A 19,728-nucleotide genomic window follows, 5' to 3' on the forward strand; every position below is an offset into this window, starting at 1 on the left:
AAACATATCATAATAACCATATAAAAGAGGTACAGGGTGTCACAAGGGGTATAGGGTGTCACAGAGGATAACCTGCTATTGCTACCAGTTATTCCATTAGCTCAATAGGCAGAGGTTTTTTCAGTTTGCTTTGATAGAAACCTGGGAAATTATATACAAAAAACTATGTTAAAAGATCATCATTAAGTTTGCAAGTCAAACACTCCAAAGTTAGGAAATGCCAGAATTAAGTTTGTTTGTACAACCTTAATTCAACCTATTTATGCATATGCACTATGATAGACTCTTTAATTACGTGATTGTGATGGAAAGCTTAAACTGCATTATCATGCTTAGTCAGTAGGTGGTGCTGTTTGAAGATTACTGCAGCACATCTTCTCTGAGTGCTCAAGTCTGGAGACGGTCTACATTATTTTTTTTACAATAAAGTTGTTGTTGCTAGTATCCATTTTTCTCTGTCTCTGTGTGATTAAGCTGACGTGGTGTCAGAGGAACAATAGAAACTGCAGAATTTCATCATAATTCCTCATGCATGAGAAAGCTTCATCTTTGACAGACCATCATATTGGAAGGAACAGTGTGCATGATTTCGCATCCCAGCTGAACTCCACAAGGCGAATGGGGAGATGCAGTTTAGGGTCTTAGTCAGGAGCGGCACCAGGGTTTTTGCCACCCTAGGTGGCAGCACTCCTCCTCAGAGCATTCGGCGGCGGGGGTCCTTCCACTCCGCGTCTTCGGGGCACTTCGGCGGCGGGTCCTGGAGCGAGTGAAGGACCCACCGCCGAAGCGTCCCCGAAGACGCGGAACGGAAGGACCCCCACCGCCGAATTGCTGCCGGGGACGGCAAAAGGCCGCCCCCCAAATCCTGCCGCCTTAGGCGACCACCTAGGGTCGCTTAGTGGAAGTGCCAGTCCTGGTTTTAGTCTATGCCAGGGGTCGGCAACCTTCGGCAAGCGGCCCATCAGGGTAATCCGCTGGCAGACTGCGAGACGTTTTGTTTATGTTAACTGTCCTCAGGCATGGCCCCCCGGCAGCTGCCAGTGGCCGTGATTCGAAGTTCCCAGCCAATGGGAGCTTTGGGAACCGGCGGCCAGCATGTCCCTGCTGCTTGCAGCTTACAGCAGCTCCATTGGCCGGGAATGGCAAACTGCAGCCGCTGGGACAAATGTAAACAATGTAAACAAAACGTCTCGCGGCCCGCCAGCAGATTACCTTGATGGGCCGCATGCCCACGGTTGCCGACCCTTGGCATATTCTATTGAGAAGATAGTGAGGCGTTCAACAGAAACTATCGACATCTTCAGTTCATTCCAGAGTTTGAACAATCAACTGAGCAAACTCTACAAGCTGCAGATGCAGAACCAGAAGGAGATGATTCACCTAGTCCAGAACTGCCAGAGACAACCACTGCAAATAAAAGGCATCTTAGTCACCAAGTTGTTACCCGTTTTGACTGTATAGTTAAAACAAATGGTATGATTTAAGAATGGACAGGAAATAGCAGATGGCCACATGTAGAAATGTGAAGTTGGTTTTAAAAAATAGTTTCATGGTTTTAAAATTGTTAAAAAGCAGAAAAAGAAAAAAATAAGGGTAGTTGTGGTGGAAAGCTTACACTGCATTATAATGTTTAATTACTAAGTGGTGCTGTGTGAAGAATACTGCAGCACATCTTTACCGAATGCTGGAGACACTCTACATTCCTTTTTTACCAATAAAATTGTTATTGTTGCTCATGTCCATTTTTCCTCTGTCTCTCTGTGACTAACCCGACACAACTAACCTGATACTATTTTTCCATAGGCCTCTGCCTTAATAATGTTCTTTTATCATAGTTTTTGTATGAATGTTTGATTTCCTAGATATCTACAAAAGCAAACTGAAAAAAATATATTTACATGCACATGATTCATTAGCAGAGTTGTGACCTTTAGAGTGCTTGACTTTGCAAATCTTAATGTTCTTTTAATGTATTTTGTGTGTGTAATACAATCGATTGTATCTCTTGAAAATTCTTTTTGAATCAAGTCAAAGTACAAAGAAGGACTCTAAAAAGCTAATTGCATTTCAGATCTCAGAAAGGAAATCTGTGATAACACTTTTATATTGGGGTTTTTCATTTATTTTCATTCTTATTCACTCCACTCTTATATCAGGGACAAAAATGAGAAGAAAGATAAAACTTCCTTTAAACTCTCTTCTCAGTATCACTTTACCAGAGCTTTGTAACATGTCAGTGCATTCTAGAATCAAAATTTAAGCTTGTCAGTCAAAAAACATGGACATGTAGATCTTCAGAAATAAAATAGATCCATATACCCACTACTATGCTGACTCTTTCCGTGTACTGGTATGGCAATAGTATCTAAGAATAAATGTGATTCAATCAGTAAACTCTCTATAAAAGTATGTGTTTGACAATCAAACTGTGTTTCGCACAAATGGAATTTCTATAAGTCTTTGATTATGTCATAGATTACAAAATTAGAAGAATCTCTTAAGAAGGCAACACAACAGATACATCAAATTCAATGGTAAGAGGCTTAGCATAGCAAAGATAAGTTTGAAGTATGCTTTGTATTTGGAATACCGCATGTTTAACAAGAAGTTATATAAATTAAAATACAAAAAGAATCATGCTTATTTGCCTCTGTCTCCTATGATACATACTTCTGTGAGTAGATGAATTTATTATTTAACTTTCTAGAAATGAATGAATGATGTTTTCTGTTATCCTACCTCTTCCCACACAAACATGACATGACAGGAAACAAGCTTCTTATTTTAACATTCAAATCAATAAGTATTCTAAGAAGTTAACATTTTTTTGCTGTCCATATTTTATGTTTGTTCCAGGTAATGACTCAGATCTGAATGGATGTACATTTGAAAATTACTTGCTGTACTATGAGACAAGCATTTTTGTATGATGTGGACTTTAAAGTCAATTTTTAAAACTTCACCTTGTTAACTAGAAATGTTTGCAAAAAGTCTGATGGGTCCGGCAAGTTTCCCATGTGATTTATGGTTTTCTGAATAAAGCTTCTGTACTCAACAAGGATTCCAGTGGAAACACAAACATCAGAGCCTCCTGCATCCCATATGCAGGATGATATGTTAATGAATAAACACATGCAGGTCAATATTTTTTCTTGAAAACTTTATTTAAAAAGACTAAGGAAATTCACAAAACTAAGGTTGCAGAGTTAATTGCAATTACTTGTACATTAATAATATTGGGCCTTTTAATAAGATAGTCTGCCAGATGTTACCATAGGTAGATATTGCTATGCATAGAGGGATTGGTATGGACAATATAATACACATACAATAGACTTTATAGCTAATCATAGGCATTTTTATGAGCAACTTTGGCATGTTAAAAGAGCAATAGATGGTAGTTATATAACTCAAACATATTTTTTGTTTAATTTATGTCTATTGTAACTTTTGTTTTGCATTTAGCATGAGGCCTCCCCAACAAACTACTCAACCGTCAGTTTCCTCTACAGTTAGAAATCCCATTTCCAGTAAGAGAAGTATTAATTTAAAACATTAATTATGAAATATGTACCATTGCTTGTAACAGTGCTCTAACATTCAGTTTAATTACTTTAGTTCCTTCAGCAAAACAGACTGGATATTCTCCATACACACTTCATCCCAACTGCCCATCAACCTCAGAAATGTAGGTACAGATCCATGAATTATAACAGAAAACCTTAGGAACAATGAGAGGTATAAAATTAGTATTTGTCCAAAGCCTCTTATATTTACTTTGTGTTATTACTTTAGAAGAGTATATGTCCTGTTGGCTATGAGCCCAAACACTAATATATATTCTAATTTTAGAATCTAGTCTCTCCTCAGTAGTGAGACTAAAGAGTTGATGAGAACGACAGCTATTTATGGTACAGTAGCCAATGAATTCTGGATGCAATTAGTTTTATCTGTTAAATACTAAATATTGTTGTATTACTGGTATAGGTCTCAGTTCTGCAATGTATTAAAGCATATGCCCAACAATAAGCATCTGAGTAATTTCATTGATTTCAGTGGATCTACTCACATCTTTAAAGTTAGGCATGTACTTAAGCCATGCTGAATTGGGATCATAATTCCTACCTATATTTTCATTTCAATCTCTATATAATTTAAAGCCAAATTCTTTATGGACTTACTTCTGTGCAAACCCCACACTGTCTTTAATGTTTTCACAGCAGAGCAGATCTCATAACCTGTAACTGATACCATTTAAAACAACACGTTTTATTCATATTTCAGAATAATATTATTGTCTATACAAATGAAGGAGCAGTAAATTAATTTATTTATATTAACTAAAATAATAAAATAAATACTGCAATAATATATTTTTGTCATTCATGAATGTGAGGATATAACATATAATTTTCACTAATATTATTTTAATTAGAATACATTTGTTATTTATTATTACAACATGCACATTTATTTTGCATTATTAGGATAGAATCCATGGAGGTTGACTCTGTACCTTCCCCAATGAGGAAAGTGAGTTCATTTCTATGTATACAAACCTTAGTTCTCCTATATTCTGATAATCATTGTATAAAGCAACTTTTAAACTCCCAGGCTCCTCAGGAAAATGCTTGAGTACATGCTTATTTTTAAGCATGTGTCAAGGCTGATTCCACAAGCCATAAAGAAATAAAAATCAGGAACAGTCAACATGGATTCACCAAGGGCAAGTCATGCCTGACCACCTGATTTCCTTCTATGATGAGATAACTGGCTCTGTGGATATGGGGAAAGTGGTGGACGTGATATATCTTGACTTTAGCAAAGCTTTTGATGCTGTCTCCCACAGTATTCTAGCCAGCAAGTTAAAAAAGTATGGATTGGATGAATGGACTATAAGGTGGATAGAAAGCTGGCTAGATTGTCGGGCTCAACGGGTAGTGATCAACGTCTCGATGTCTAGTTGGCAGCTGGTATCAGGTGGAGTTCCCCAGGGGTCAGTCCTGGGGCCGGTTTTGTTCAACATCTTTATTAATGATCTGGACGATGGGATGGATTGCACCCTCAGCAAGTTAGCAGATGACACTAAGCTGGGGGGGAGAGGTAGATATGCTGGAGGGTAGGGATAGGGTCCAGAGTGACGTAGACAAATTGGAGGATTGGGCCAAGAGAAATCTGATGAAGTTCAATATGGACAAGTGCAGAGTCCTTCACTAAGGAAGGAAGAATCCCATGCACCGCTACAGGCTGGGGAACAACTGGCTAAGCAGCAGTTCTGCAGAAAAGGGCCTGGGGATTACAATGGATAAGGAGCTGCATATGAGTCAGCTGTGTGCCCTTGTTGCCAAGAAGGCTAACTGCATATTGGGAGCATTAGGAGCATTGCCGGCAGATCAAGGGAAGTTATTTTCCCCTCTATTCGGCATTGCTGAGGCCTCATCTGGACTATTGCATCCAGTTCTGGGGCCCCCACTATGGAAAAGATGTGGACAAATTGGAGAGAGTCCAGCGGAGGGCAACGAAAATGATCAGGGGCTTGGGGCACATGACAGGCTGAAGGAACTGGGCTTGTTTAATGTGCAGAAGAGAAGAATGAGGGGGATTTGATAGCAGCCTTCAACTATCTGAAGGGGGTTTCAAAGAGGATGGAGCTCTGCTGTTCTCAATGGTTGCAGATGACAGAAAAAGGAGCAATGGTCTCAAGTTGCAGTGTGGGAGGTCAAGGTTGGATATTAGGAAACACTATTTTATAGCAGGTTGGTGAAGCAGTGGAATGGGTTACCTAGGGAGGTGGTGGAATCTCCATCCTTAGCGGTTTTTTAAGGCCCGGCTTGACAAAGCCCTGTCTGGGATGATTTAGTTGGTGTTGGTCCTGCTTTGATCAGGGGGTTGGACTAGATGACCTGCTGAGGTCTCTTCCAACCCTAATCTTCTATGATTCTATGAAAAGAGATAAACCTAATCACGTCTTTCTAGACATTTCCTGATCTACTTACATATCTGAGGTTTCAAATGAGTAGTTTCTAGGTATGATTTAATGATTTTTCATACCTGGCGCAAGCTCTTACAGCATTGTTCCAGCCATGTCCTTGCTCTCCAGGAGAATGCAGAATGCTCTCCTATGCATGCAGTCAGACTTTTTAACCCTTTACAGGTAAAGCAAGTAGAGAACAGCTACCAAGAAGAATGTTATAGCTAACTGGCTGGCTGGGTGTCCATAAAAGGGAGCTACCTCCCCCACCCCTCTTCATTTATCACAGCATGTTTAAGTGCTTGCATGTTTTTCAGAACAAGGATGTTTTTCTGAAGCACTAGTTGTTAAATTCTAGCAGTTAGTTTCTAAGGACTGGTCTACACTATGAGTTTAATTCGAATTTAGCAGCGTTAAATCGAATTAACCCTGCACCCATCCACACAACGAAGCCATTTATTTCAAAATAAAGGGCTCTTAAAATCGATTTCTGTACTCCTCCCCGACAAGCGGAGTAGCGCCAAAATCGATATTGTCATTTCGAATTAGGGTTAGTGTGGCTGCAGTTCGATGGTATTGGCCTCCGGGAGCTATCCCACAGTGCACCATTGTGACTGCTCTGGACAGCAATATGAATTTGGATGCACTGGCCAGGTAGACAGGAAAAGCCCCGCGAACATTTGAATTTCATTTCCTGTTTGCCCAGCACAGGAGAGCATAGGTGACCACAGAGAGCTCATCAGCACAGATAACCATGCAGGCCGATAATCGAAAAAGAGCACCAGCATGGACCATACAGGAGGTACTGGATCTGATCGCTATATGGGGAGAGGATTCAGTGCTAGCAGAACTTCGTTCGAAAAGACGAAATGCCAAAACTTTTGAAAAAATCTCCAAGGGCATGATGGAGAGAGGCCACAATAGGGACTCATATCAGTGCTGCATGAAAGTTAAGGAGCTCAGACAAGCGTACCAGAAAACCAAAGAAGCAAATGGAAGGTCCAGGGGAGAGCCGCAAACATGCCGCTTCTGCGCTGAGCTGCATGCAATTCTAGGATGGGCGGAGGAGACTGTGGGAACTATGGGATAGCTATGGATAGCTACCCACAGTGGAACGCTCCGGAAATCGATGCTAGCCCCAGTATATGGACGCACACCGCCAAATTAATGTGCTTAGTGTGGCCGCATACATTCGACTTTATACAATCTGTTTCCAAAATTCAAATTATATAAAAATATATATTTATATATGTCCCCTAGTGTAGACATACCCGAATTATATAAATATATTTATTTATATATGTCCCCTAGTGTAGACATACCCTAATAGTCCATCCTTTGAATACAAAAAATAGGGATTTAGCCACATCATGCCATTGCCAAGTTATATAGCAAAATGCTTGAAATCTGTTCTGAAATGAATCCCAATATGTTAACATTACAAGAATGTTGTAAGCATTCTCAATCGTCCTTATGCAGGAACTTTAGAGGTAAGGTTACACTTAAAAGAAATCTCAACATTTTAAGGGATGCAAAGGCACAGTTAAGGCACCCAGACAACCTTAACTTTTTGCTGTAGTGGCACTAGCCTCCAATCTTTCCTTGTTCTTATCTTACATAAAGTCTGAACAGTCTTGTAATTTTTTTATCCTTAAGTATTTTGTCTGAGAATTTTTGCTTTATAGCCATATATGTCAAATGAAAATATCTCTGGTGCCCAGTTGAAAAGAGCTATTTTTTTGAATTACTGTAAATGCTGGTTGCCAGAAAAGGATTCTGAGAGGGCTACTGAGTAGAGAAATGAGGCATGGAGGGGAAATAGAAATCACTATGAATGGGCATCATTTTGAAAATGAAGGCAGCATATATATGTACTGTACTATATTCAAACTACATGAATGATGTATACACCCGTACCATTATGCATTAAGTCACTATGCATGAAGCGTAGTCTCACATTTGAGCAATATTTATCAAAATAGTTTAAATGTTTTACCTTAATGTTTTATAGAATCTATAATTTATTGTTAAAGTGCATTAATAAATAGCACATGTATTATTCTATTATTAATACCTTTCCATGCACTTAGCCTGAGACAGTGACTGGTCCAACAAGACTGTCATTGATAAGCCCACCTCATGATGGACGTATGGGTAAGATTTTTTGTTTTTTAAGTACCTGACTAGACATAATGTATTATATATCTATAATGCTTAGTTTAAAGCATATGTGTAAAGTTAAATACATGCTTGAGTGATTTGTTGAATAGGAATGGATTGCTGATTTGAGCCCTCTGACCTGTAAGGAAGGTATTGTGGAGATATCAGTCCAGTAAGAAGGAGCTAGTTAAGAAGCAGAAATGAAGTGGTCTGCTCAGTACTTATCTTTTCTGGCCAGTGGGTGACCTTCCTTAAACTAAGTAATGTTTGCTAAACAACCATTGTTAATAGTTGCAGAAAAATTAAACTAATGTAATGCTCAGAAACAGAAGTGATTTACTTGTGGTGCATGCACAGCCTTTTACTTGATTAGTTCACTGTCTTATTAGTTATTACAGATTAACATTGTCTTAGTACAGATATTTGATGTGAAAAGGAAAAAATGAAGCTTGGTAATGAAAGTAAGAAAGTCCAAATTGGAAGCTTCATAAGAGTTGATTTCTCCTAGCACAAAGGTAGGGTGAGAATGGGGAATGGCTCTGGTGGCTTTAAGTCACCTTTGCACCTTCCCAATACTGGGTTGTTCTGGGGTTGGGCATTGGAGAAGTCCCTGAGGTAAACTGGACAACCCTGGAGGCATGTCCATGTTATGGAAACCTTCCTGGGGTGTACTATGTTTCCCAGATCTTCTGCAGTGCTATGTACTGTAGACCCATCTCCAGCATGCCCATCTCACCTCCAGCCTTATCCCCAGCATGCTTCCTTATACCACAGCTTGTGGGGGAGTCCTCAGGAGGCAGCCGTAGGGCTGGATTCTGCAGTTCCTGCAACAGGGTAATCCTCCACCAGCTGGATATAGATTTTTTAGGGGCCCTTTTCGTTCCTCTAGCCATTTTACATGATGTAAAAAAGCTGGAGCAAAGGCGAAGACTCCCAGAGCTACAATGGCATTCCTCATATGTTTAAAGTTCTGCACATGCTTAAGTGTTTCACAGGATCAGGGCTAGATTGTTCAGCACCTTGCCGGATTGAGTCCTTAGTTTGTGTGCAGTACACACGATTTTGTAATTGTAATACACATTCTTTTATTTCTACTTATCAGTAATCATTAATGATTTTATCATCTATTTCATATTTTATTTAAATGTTCAGATCCTCCGAAGCTACATTTTTCCTTTCAAGATGTTTGTATGTCTAGAGCTTTGGATAAGCATTTTGTCATGATGTTTAAATATAAATAAATGCATGAAATGAATTAAATAATAAAACTGAGCATAAATGTAAATCAGAGTCAGTGCTAGGCATGAGCACACTAAGTAATTGCTTAGGGCCCTGAGCAGCTCAAGGGGAGCCCTATTCGCTTTTTATTATTTGTTTTTTTGGGGGGGAGGGAGTATTCCTGTTTAGAGCCCTAATGGGCTAGCACTGCCTCTAATATCAACACAATTAAATGCTTTGCACTTTTCAGTATTCAGCCCAAAGAAAACAAAGGTTTGCAGTTGACAAAGTTCAGTGAATCAAAGCAAGCTGGTACAATAGGCATAGTGCTTACAAAATTGACTATTAATACAGAAAGCAATTTATTGGTAAACTAAAGAAAGCTTCTTAAGAAAGGATGGGTGAAAGAGAGAAACAATAATTGGAGAATTGAAGCAGTTCGGTGGATGCTATTTTAATATTTTAATTAACAACAACAGGAAAAAGAAACTAACAAAAGAGTTGGGCCAATTTTTTCAGCCAAAACCTCTTTTTACCAAAATATTTAGATTTGGGTTGATCAGTATTTCACAAATGGATGTAGAATTTGTCAGATTATTTCAGTTGAAAAAAACCCTTAAACTTTTTTTTATTTATTGAAAAGCTCCAAAAAAAAATTGTTTGGGGTCAACTGAAATAAAATTTTGTTTTAAATTTTTGGTATAGTTAGTGAAGTGAAAAATTAGCTATTCACACAGCTCTACGCAATTTTAAGACTATGTTACTCCCTCATACATATACTAGTTGTGGTCACTTTCTGCAGCCACAACCTGCCTAGCGCTATCCTTCACTTTTTGTCATCAGAGCTCTCCACCTGGCATAAACCTGTGATGAGTTTGGCCCAAAGTATATAAACTAAGATTCTTACCTTTGTCTCCAAAAAGGATACCTTCAGTAAAGCGTGTACTTCATTTTTAATATTGTTTTTAAATCAATTGTTCATTATAGGTAGTGTTTCTTATAAAGGTTGTCAATCATTGGGACTAACAGCAAGTCAAAATAGCATAGCAGGATCTCTAAGGTAACTAGATACAGCTCATGCTTTTCAAGATGTTACAGTTTTTGTAAGGAGAATGAAATTAAATCTTGCCTTTCCTCATAATAAATCTATGTAGTGTAAAGGCTGTATTGTGTATTTTGCCTTTCCAAAAAAGAGAAGACATTGTGCAAGCTAACTGTAATTTATACACGTTTTTATTCTTGTTGGAGGGCCTGATTTTGAAACTATGGGTTCCAAAATTTGCACAGGCGGTTAGAGCATATATAGCTCTTTGCACCTGCAATCATGGTATTTGCACACAAAAATCTGTCTCTAATGTAAACAAAGTGGTCAAAAGCTTTGTTTTATGTCTCATCTGAAAGGCAACACTTCCACCAGCACAATATTGCATTCATTATACTTGGGATATGGCTTCTGTAATTACTCAGAGAGACCAGTGCTACCCACTGAATCACCTGAACCACTTCCTGCAGCACCTACATCTCACTTCGAAGTTTCTCATCCAAATATTGACAAGACTCATTTTTTTAACTTGCATGAACTGTGGGAATCACAGAACAATGTGATATGGTTCCAGACCATGCAAGTGCATTGCATTCACAGTTTTGAATCATAAGAACAGAAAAATGGCCATACTGGATTAGACCAATGGTCCATCTAGCCCTGTAGCTTGTCTTCCCACAATGGCTGGTGCCAGATGCTTTAGAGGGAATGAACGGACAGGGCATTATCAAGTGATCTATTACTTGTCATCCAGTCCAGCTTCTGGCAGTCAGAGGCTCGGAGGACACCCAGAGGATGACTATCTTGGCTAATAGCCATTGATGGACCTATCCTCCATGAACTTGTCTAATTCTTTTATGAACCCAGTTATACTTTTGGAGGTGTGTTGTGTGAAGAAGTACTTCCTTATGTTTGTTTTAAACCTGCTACCTATTAATTTCATATTATTATACATTTTCAGATTGATTTTAAAATACATAATACAAATATAAAAATGTCCTTTTTTCCTGTTTCATCACTTTCTCCCTTGTCTTGTCTTTCAGTTGTTTGAAAAAAAGTCACTTAACCAGTCTAACATTCTGATAAATAATACACGTGTAGTGTGCAATAACTGATAATACATTTTTCCTTTAAAATATAAACTTTGAGAATTTCTTCAACAATTTTTGAAATCTATTGAAGTATAAAAATGCCTCAGATCTTTTCACTGCATTGATTGCATTAACAGGTCAACACCAGTAAGAATACCACATAATGGACATTCGTTTACTTCATCATCCGGCTCACAAAGTACTAGAATAGGCTTATGGGATACTTCTGGTTTCAGAACTCCTCAGTTGTATGCATGTACACCACCTTCCTCACAGACATCTGTAACAAGACATCCAATCACCATCTCCAGTCTTCTACAGAGGCAACATGTAGGCAAGTAAATTCTATGAATTATCAAAATGAAATTATTTGCTTTGAAAAGTTTTCAAGGTACAATATAAATTATTGATTATGCAATGCACAAGTTATAATTTTGGAAAATTTGGGGTATAATATCAATATACCTTTTGTTTTAATTTGTATAATAATAATATAATAAAGATATAGAAAAGCTTAAATCTAATAATTTTAATATTTGCTTTTAAGCAAAGTCCCAGTTTTGAAAAATTCAATCTATATAATAATTTAGTAATCACTATTGTGATGGCAACTTTAATGTACTTCTTTTCCCCTTAGTTAATCCCTTGAAATCTGTAATTATTCCGAGGCAAAAAACTTGAATAAGAAGTTACTACCACTGATCTTTTTGGCAAATACCCTGAGAGGTTTTAAAAAATGTAATGTTATTTGAATGTAGGTCTACCTTAAGCCCCTGTAGCTAGCCCATGTCAGCTGACTTGGGCTCGCAGGGTTTGGGCTGTGGGGTTATAAAATTGCAGTGTAGACATTTGGGTTTGGGCTGGAGTCCAGGCTCTGGAACTATTCCCACTCCCAGAGCTCAGCCTGCAGCCCAAATCCAAACATCTACACCTCAATTTTACACCCCTGCAACCTGAACCCCATGAGCCAAGTCAGCCGCAGATGTTTAATTGCAGTGTAGGCATGCTCTGAAAGTCTTGAAATCAACAGTAGTGGTGGCCTTGCCTTCTTGAAAAAACTGTAGATGCAGAGGATAAACATGCAAGAGCGAGTGGTTCTATTTGGCTGCAGTTTAGTTTTCATAAATAGCATGCACTTGGCATCTAGGTAGGGTGACCAGATGTCCTGTTTTTAAAGGGACAGTCCAATTTTGGGGGACTTTTTCTTATATAGGCACCTATTACCCCCTCACCCATCCCATTTTTTCACAGTTGCTATCCGGTCACCCTATCTCTAGGGGTTATTGGGGCTTCAGATGCTGGGCAACATGAGCCTGTTTATGGTCCTTCTGCAGCTGGCACCCAGATAGTAGCAGGGGGAAGCTGGTGTCAGCTTTGGCACCTCCATTCACCCCACCCGCCTCTTTCCCAACATCACCAGTGGTAACATCAAAACCTTCCCTCCTCCAAAGTTTCAGTGATGGTAAAGACTAGGGAAAGAAAACAGAGCACATAAATGGGTATCCTGGAAGTAGTTCTATAGGATCTGGGGAAAAGGAATGAACCAGGTGAACTGGAGATACAAATGTGGTAGAAGGAGTGTTCTGAAGAGATGAACTAGAGGCCCTGGAAGGACAAAGGTATTAAATGTGGGGCTGAATGGGAACCCTGAAGAGACAGTAGGGTTTCAGCTGTGAACAATGAATTTAGGAATGTCTGGCATATGTAGAGAGATTCTTTTAGTGCAGGAATGAACAGTAGTGGTGGGGATAAACTGAGGAAGCATCTGTAATGAAGGTGCTGTAGGTAGTAGTTGGAAGGATGGATAGGATGTTGGAGAGTGAGGGGCAGTTGAGTGAGGAGGAAGAGGAACTGTGTGGAAAAGAAACCAGTAGATCCTGAGAGATCCTACCAGAAGAAATGAACTGGTAGTGGTCTGGATAGAAGCTGGAGAGAACTAGGAGGAGCTGATGATTGAGAGCCCCTGGGACTGAGCAGGAAGACTAGAAGGAATTCAGAAAGGATGGGGTAGAATAATTAGCAGGTGAGAGAAAGAAGGAAGAAAGGAGTCCAGAGATGGAAAAGAGAGAAGTGATGACACTCAGGGGAGAAAGAAAATATGGAGAGAAGTGGGGATTGAAGAAAAAGAGAAAGATCTAGGTGGAAAAATAGTAAAGGGGGTACAAAACAGTGAGTGGGGTTGGATAAGAGGGACAAGATGAAAGGAATTAAAGAAGAATGGACACTGTAACAGATCATTTGAGTAAAACAGGGAATTGAAGGAAAAGACAAAATTAGAGGAAAGGAAATGCTGTTTTTCAAAGAACAAAAAGAGAAAGAAGAAGCTCGGACATATATGAGGGATAGACTGAAACCAGAAAGAAAGAAATGGAAGAGAAGATGCAAGAAAAGACACAAATTTTACATTATCACATTTTATTTTTTATATTTATTGCATTTTAATTACATGTCCTGTAGCTCAATAAGTTTGAGGGGAAGGAAACAGAGAGCAGTTATGTGCATTTAATGTATATTGATATTCCTGGCCATCTAATAGCAATTGTCTTGATTGCTACTTTCATTATATTATCACCTTCCCCAATCGCTAAGCATTTCCATCACAACACTGTGCCCTCATTTGCCAGAATTCCTACCTCAACTTCACCCTCACTGTGGGCCCAACACTCATCATCACCCACATAAACACTCAGCAGTGACTGCAGGAAGTGAGAGTCACTTTAGCATAAAAAGTACTGAATGCATCATAAAGATAGCTGGAGTACCTGCACAGAAGCTAGCCCACAAGCTTTGTACAGCCAAGGTAGGAGTTCCATGAGGACTTCAATGTTAATTCTTCATGGATGAAAGTGCACATCTCCCATGAAAACTTTATGATTAGAGTTGTCAATTAATTGTAGTTAACTCACGCAATTAACTCCAAAAAATTAACTTTGATTAAAAATTTTTTTTGCAATTAATTGTGCTGTTAAACAATAGAATACCAATTGAAATTTATTAAATATTTTTGGATGTTTTTCTACATTACACTGATTTCTATTACAACACTGAATACAAAGTGTACAGTGCTCACTTTATATTATTTTGTATTACAAATATTTGCACTGTAAAAATTATAAACAAAAGAAATAGTATTTTTCAATTCACCTCATACAAGTATTGTAGTGCAATCTCTTTATTGTGAAAGTGTAAATTACAAATGTAGGGTTTTTTTGGTTACATAACTGCACTCAAAAACACCTGAAAGTTAGAGAAGGAGTTTGCATGACACTTTAGTAGGCGGCGTTGCAAGGTATTTGCATGGCAGACATGCTAAACATTCGTATGCCCCTTCATGCTTCGGCCACCATTCCAGAGGTTATGCTTCCATGCTGATGATGCTCTTTAAAAAAATAACACGTTAATTAAATTTGTGACTGAATTCCTTGGGGGAGAATTGTATGTCTCCTGTTCTGTTTTACCCACATTCTGCCATATATTTCATGTTATAGCAATCTCGGATGATGGTCCAGCACATGTTTGTTTTAAGAACACTTTCACAGCAGATTTGACAAAACGCAAAGAAGGTACCAATGTGAGATTTCTAAGAATAGATACAGCACTCGACCGAATGTTTAAGAATCTGAAGTGCCTTCAAAAATCTGAGAGGGACAAGGTGTGGAGAATGCTTTCAGATGTCGTTAAAGAGCAACACTCTGATGTGGAAACTACAGAACCCGAATTACCAAAAAAGAAAATCAACCTTCTGTTGGTGGCATCTGACTTAGATGATGAAAATGAACAGCTCTGCTTTGGATTGTTATCGAGCAGAACCTGTCATCAGCATGGACACACATATTCTGGAATGGTGATTGAAGCATGCAGGGACATATGAATCTTTACCACATCTGGCACATAAATATCTTGCGATGCCAGCTACAACAGTGCCATGCAAACACCTGTTCTCACTTTCAGGTGACATTGTAAACAAGAAGTGGGCAGCATTTTCTCCTGCAAATTGTAACTAAACTTGTTTGTCTGAGCAATTGGCTGAAGTAGGATTTAGTGGACTTGTAGGTTCTAAAGTTTTACATTGTTTTGTTTTTGAATGCAGTTATTTTTTGTACATAATTCTATATTTGTAACTTCAGCTTTCATTATAAAGAGATTGCACTACAGTACTTGTATTTGGTGAATTGAAATATACTTTTTTTTACAGTGCAAATATTTGTAATAAAAATAAATATAAAGTGAACACTGTACACTTTGTATTCTGTGTTGTAATTGAGAGTCCTGTGGCACCTTTAAGACTAACAGATGTATTGGAGCATAAGCTTTCGTGGGTGAATGCCCACTTCATCGGATGCACGCATCTGATGAAGTGGGCATTCACCCACGAAAGCTTATGCTCCAATACATCTGTTAGTCTTAAAGGTGCCACAGGACTCTCTGTTGCTTTTTACAGATCCAGACTAACACGGCTACCTCTCTGATACTTGTGTTGTAATTGAAATCAATACATTTGAAAATGTAGAAAACATTCAAAAATATTTAAATAAATGGTATTCTATTATTAACAGTGTGATTAATCGTGATTAATTTTTTTAATCGCATGATTAACCACAATTAATTTTTTTAATCGCTCGACAGCCCTATTTATGATATATCCAAAAATTGCAATTCTGATGTAAAATTGCAAGCTTCCTTCCCAAAGCTAGTAAGAAGCACCATTCTGTCCCAAGACCAACAGACAGAAAAATTTGGAGTTTGTAGGCCAAGCAGTTTTGGAAATATGACAAGCCAAAAAGAAAGAAAGAGAAATTAAGTTGACCTTAATTTTTGAACCCCCATATCTTCCAAAAGTATTATGCAATTTGCCCCAGAAATGTCTTCCGTGGACTATGATCTGGCTTGTGAAATGACATATGCATTTGATGGATTCGGGAAAAATGGGTGATAGAGGATTGGGTAGAAAACTGGACTTGTAATAATGGAAAGATATCTTGAGCTTCAACCACAGGAACAAGGGTCTGATCTCAGTTTCTGGTGTAAATCCAGTAATTTAAATGTAGTGTAATAGGGTTTCTCTGAATTTACACCAGTATAACTGAGATGAGAGTCTTACCCTAGTGTCTTTTAAACAATTAGAATCCTAATTCTAAGTATGGGGCTCAATCCTATTCACAAGTACACTGACTCATTTTCATGTTCCCTGTAAAATCACTTACCACATTTGCACTTGCATACATAGAAACAGCTTTGTCAAAACTCACAGCAACATGTGGTCCTTTATGGTTGTTTTTTTATTAATATTTATAATTATTTTTCATTTTTCATTTTTCATTCTTTTATTCTTATTTTTCTTAACAAAATAGATTTCTAAAAGCACTTAAACAAGTGAATGCAATGATTCTTTAACTTTATGTAAAAATATTTATACCTTTTTATTTTTAAATCTTCCTTATTATAGGATCTACTAATCTTGGAGGACGTTCAGTAGAAAGATAAGCAAATGTCTGCAATCTGTATTGTTCAATAAGCATCTGGAGAAACCCTCCACTAGTTTGTGTACATCGGAGAGTACATGTAATTTCTATAAAATGTAATATTGGAATAAAACAACAAACTGGTCACCTTGGTAAAAGCACTCTTAAAATAATAGTGCTAATTAACATCCACAGTTCTTTTAAATGGAAATGGAAAATTTTTTACTGTTCTTAAAATCTTTGACCAAAAATTTATTGCATAAATATTCACGCTTTTGTAACCAGGCATCAAGACTAACATGACTGCATATTCAATAAGAACTTCTTTAAAGTACTCTTCTGTTGGTGAGAGCTTATAAATTCTCTGAATCATCAAACTAGCCATGTATACGAGTAGCTGCAAAGTGCATATTTGTTTAAATGATTGTGCATGTATACACTATTGTGTGCATGCTCTGTATTAGAGATGGGTCTAGATCAAAACTCCAGATCCTAACATCTTAATCTTTGGTGGTATTTGAATCCAGGATACCAGATCTTGATTCCTATTCAAAAGACCACTGTTGGCTTCCACTAGAGAAATGCACAAGTTTTCTGGGATTTTAAATTCTGGCAGATACTACTGTGCCCATGAGTATAATGAAGTAAGAGATTCAATACTCCACAAAGTCCACCACTGGATTTGGTTGGCACTCCCCACTTGCCAGACAGAGAGTAAAGTGGGGGAAGAGCAGCAGGTACTCCCATGAAGAGACTGGAGGTCTGTCCGCTACCTAACACAGCAATAATGAATGGGGGTCTGGAGACCAGCAGGATGCTTGGATGATAGAGGTCTTTTGAGAACAGCTTTTGGTCTTGGAAGAACAGCTGTTCTTATGAAATTTCCACCATTTTAGTTCAGATGCTTGGTCTGAATTTGGATCCAAACTGCTACCCAGGTTTGAATAAAAATCTCAATTCCAACTTTGACAGCATCCAATTTTAAGCACATCTGGGTCAGCCCATTTCAATTCAATACACAATTTTCTATTGCTCATAACTGATACATTAAAAAAAACATTTTTTTCAAAACAAGCAAAGGCTTCTTTGAGGCTTATGTCCATAGCAAGTTTCAAGCTACACATTTGAGATATTTCTATTGCAGACATGTTCAGAAATGTGTGGTTAATATTATGTTACTTTATTTATTTTACAGTAGAAAGTTTTGTCCCCACTCTCCTCTAACTCAGATAGCAGACAAGATTCCCAAATTATTCACCTTCAGGCAGAATTTTATCCCAAGGTGAATGATTTAGACAGATATTAACATTAAAACAATGACAATGTACATTCTTCCACTCTGCTTACAATACCTCTGAGAGGTGAAGTTATAAAAATGTCATTGCAAGCTTCCATACTAAATAAGTCTCAATGATTTCCATATCAGATTAGTTCAGATGACAAGTAAAATACATTTTTCTGAACTGCCATCTCATCTCACTGCAAACTCATCCTGGGATCTGAAAGTCAAGCCGTGTTCTTTCTGGCTTCTGAAAGCCAAATTCTGCCCTTTGTTATAACTTTTGAACTTCACTGCTTTCTGTGGAATTGCGCAGATGCAACTGAGGGCAGAACGGAACACAATGACATTGCACAGTTGGCTCTTCAAATGGAACTTACTTGGCAGTTTTGTTGATGTTAAACACACCTGGAAAGAATCCAGTTCACTCTTAGAGCTGTTGATTCTGCAGAGCTGACAGTAATTAAAAGTAGTAAAAACTTTCTGTCATTAAAATAAGCAGCTGTGACTCTGAATAGACACAGGGAGCAGATTGTGAGTAGGAAGGTACCATATTTACATAGTCATTTTTCATTATAAAAGTAAACTAACTAAACTGTGCCTCAACCGAGCTTGTCCCCCTCTACCTTTTGAATGGTAGCACTACAACCCTACTGGTTTCCTTTAGTGAATCTTCTTACCCTTCAAAGTTCTTTGACCCCCACTTGGTAAAAGGCAGCACGTAGTGAGGAAGGCCTGTCATCCTCCTCTTCCCCTCAGGCAGCAGCAAAACTTTTGGTGCGCAACATGAAGTTCCCCTTCCCAACACACACACAGCCTGCAGGAGGCAGCCTGAGGTCCTCTCTTTCCTCACTCCTTTTCCCAGGTAGCAGCATGACTTCTATAGGAATGCTCACCCACACAGTTTGAATTTATCTCTCGAGCTTAGTTATACTTCTGAAAAGTAATTTACTCAATGAAATGTGCCATATTGCACCAAGTGGCAAGCATAGGATATTTTCAAAAGACTTTAACAGGGGAAAATATGCCTGCGGTCCCTTACTAAGGTAGTATCTATCTTAGGGTTTTATACTGCTGCCCATCCTGAAATATCTGGGTGCCTTCTACGTAGTCAATAGCAATAGCTAAATTCCTGTTGGACTTCATGGAGTCTCTGGAACGTCTCTCTTTTCAAAGTCAAGACACTGATTGGGGTAAGGTTTTGGGAATTTTTTTTTTACATGGACGTTGATAGGGATTTAGGAATAAATGGGGTGTTCATAGTATTTTTGGTTATGCTGCAAATTGCTCAATATTGTAAGTTGGTCAAAAGCTATTATCTAGTAGTCCACTTGGTGGCTGCCAATCCAACCCTGAAACCTACAGCAAGAGTTTATAACTAGATCATATGAAATTTAAAACAACATCATCATATAGTGGATCTAATTTACAGTACAGACTAATTACTTGCAAAAATAATTTTCTTAAATGGAAACCACGTGTGACCTAAGCAAAGAAAAAAAGGA

General features: G+C 38.2%; 1 protein-coding gene across 1 annotated transcript in view; it reads left to right on the top strand.

Annotated features, from left to right (window-relative positions):
• Positions 1 to 16,966, top strand: part of RNF212 (ring finger protein 212) — a 29,599-nt gene extending 12,633 nt beyond the window's left edge. Inside the window, exons 5-12 of the mRNA XM_034772542.1 lie at positions 2,476 to 2,534; positions 3,466 to 3,530; positions 3,619 to 3,688; positions 4,488 to 4,533; positions 8,062 to 8,125; positions 10,337 to 10,409; positions 11,620 to 11,816; positions 16,929 to 16,966. Of these exons, the coding sequence (XP_034628433.1) occupies positions 2,476 to 2,534; positions 3,466 to 3,530; positions 3,619 to 3,688; positions 4,488 to 4,533; positions 8,062 to 8,125; positions 10,337 to 10,409; positions 11,620 to 11,816; positions 16,929 to 16,966 (612 nt within the window). The remainder of the gene's footprint in view (positions 1 to 2,475; positions 2,535 to 3,465; positions 3,531 to 3,618; positions 3,689 to 4,487; positions 4,534 to 8,061; positions 8,126 to 10,336; positions 10,410 to 11,619; positions 11,817 to 16,928) is intronic.
• The last annotated feature ends 2,762 nt before the right edge of the window (positions 16,967 to 19,728 follow it).

Source organism: Trachemys scripta, chromosome 5, assembly GCF_013100865.1.
Source record: "Trachemys scripta elegans isolate TJP31775 chromosome 5, CAS_Tse_1.0, whole genome shotgun sequence".
NCBI classification, from domain to species: Eukaryota; Metazoa; Chordata; order Testudines; family Emydidae; genus Trachemys; species Trachemys scripta.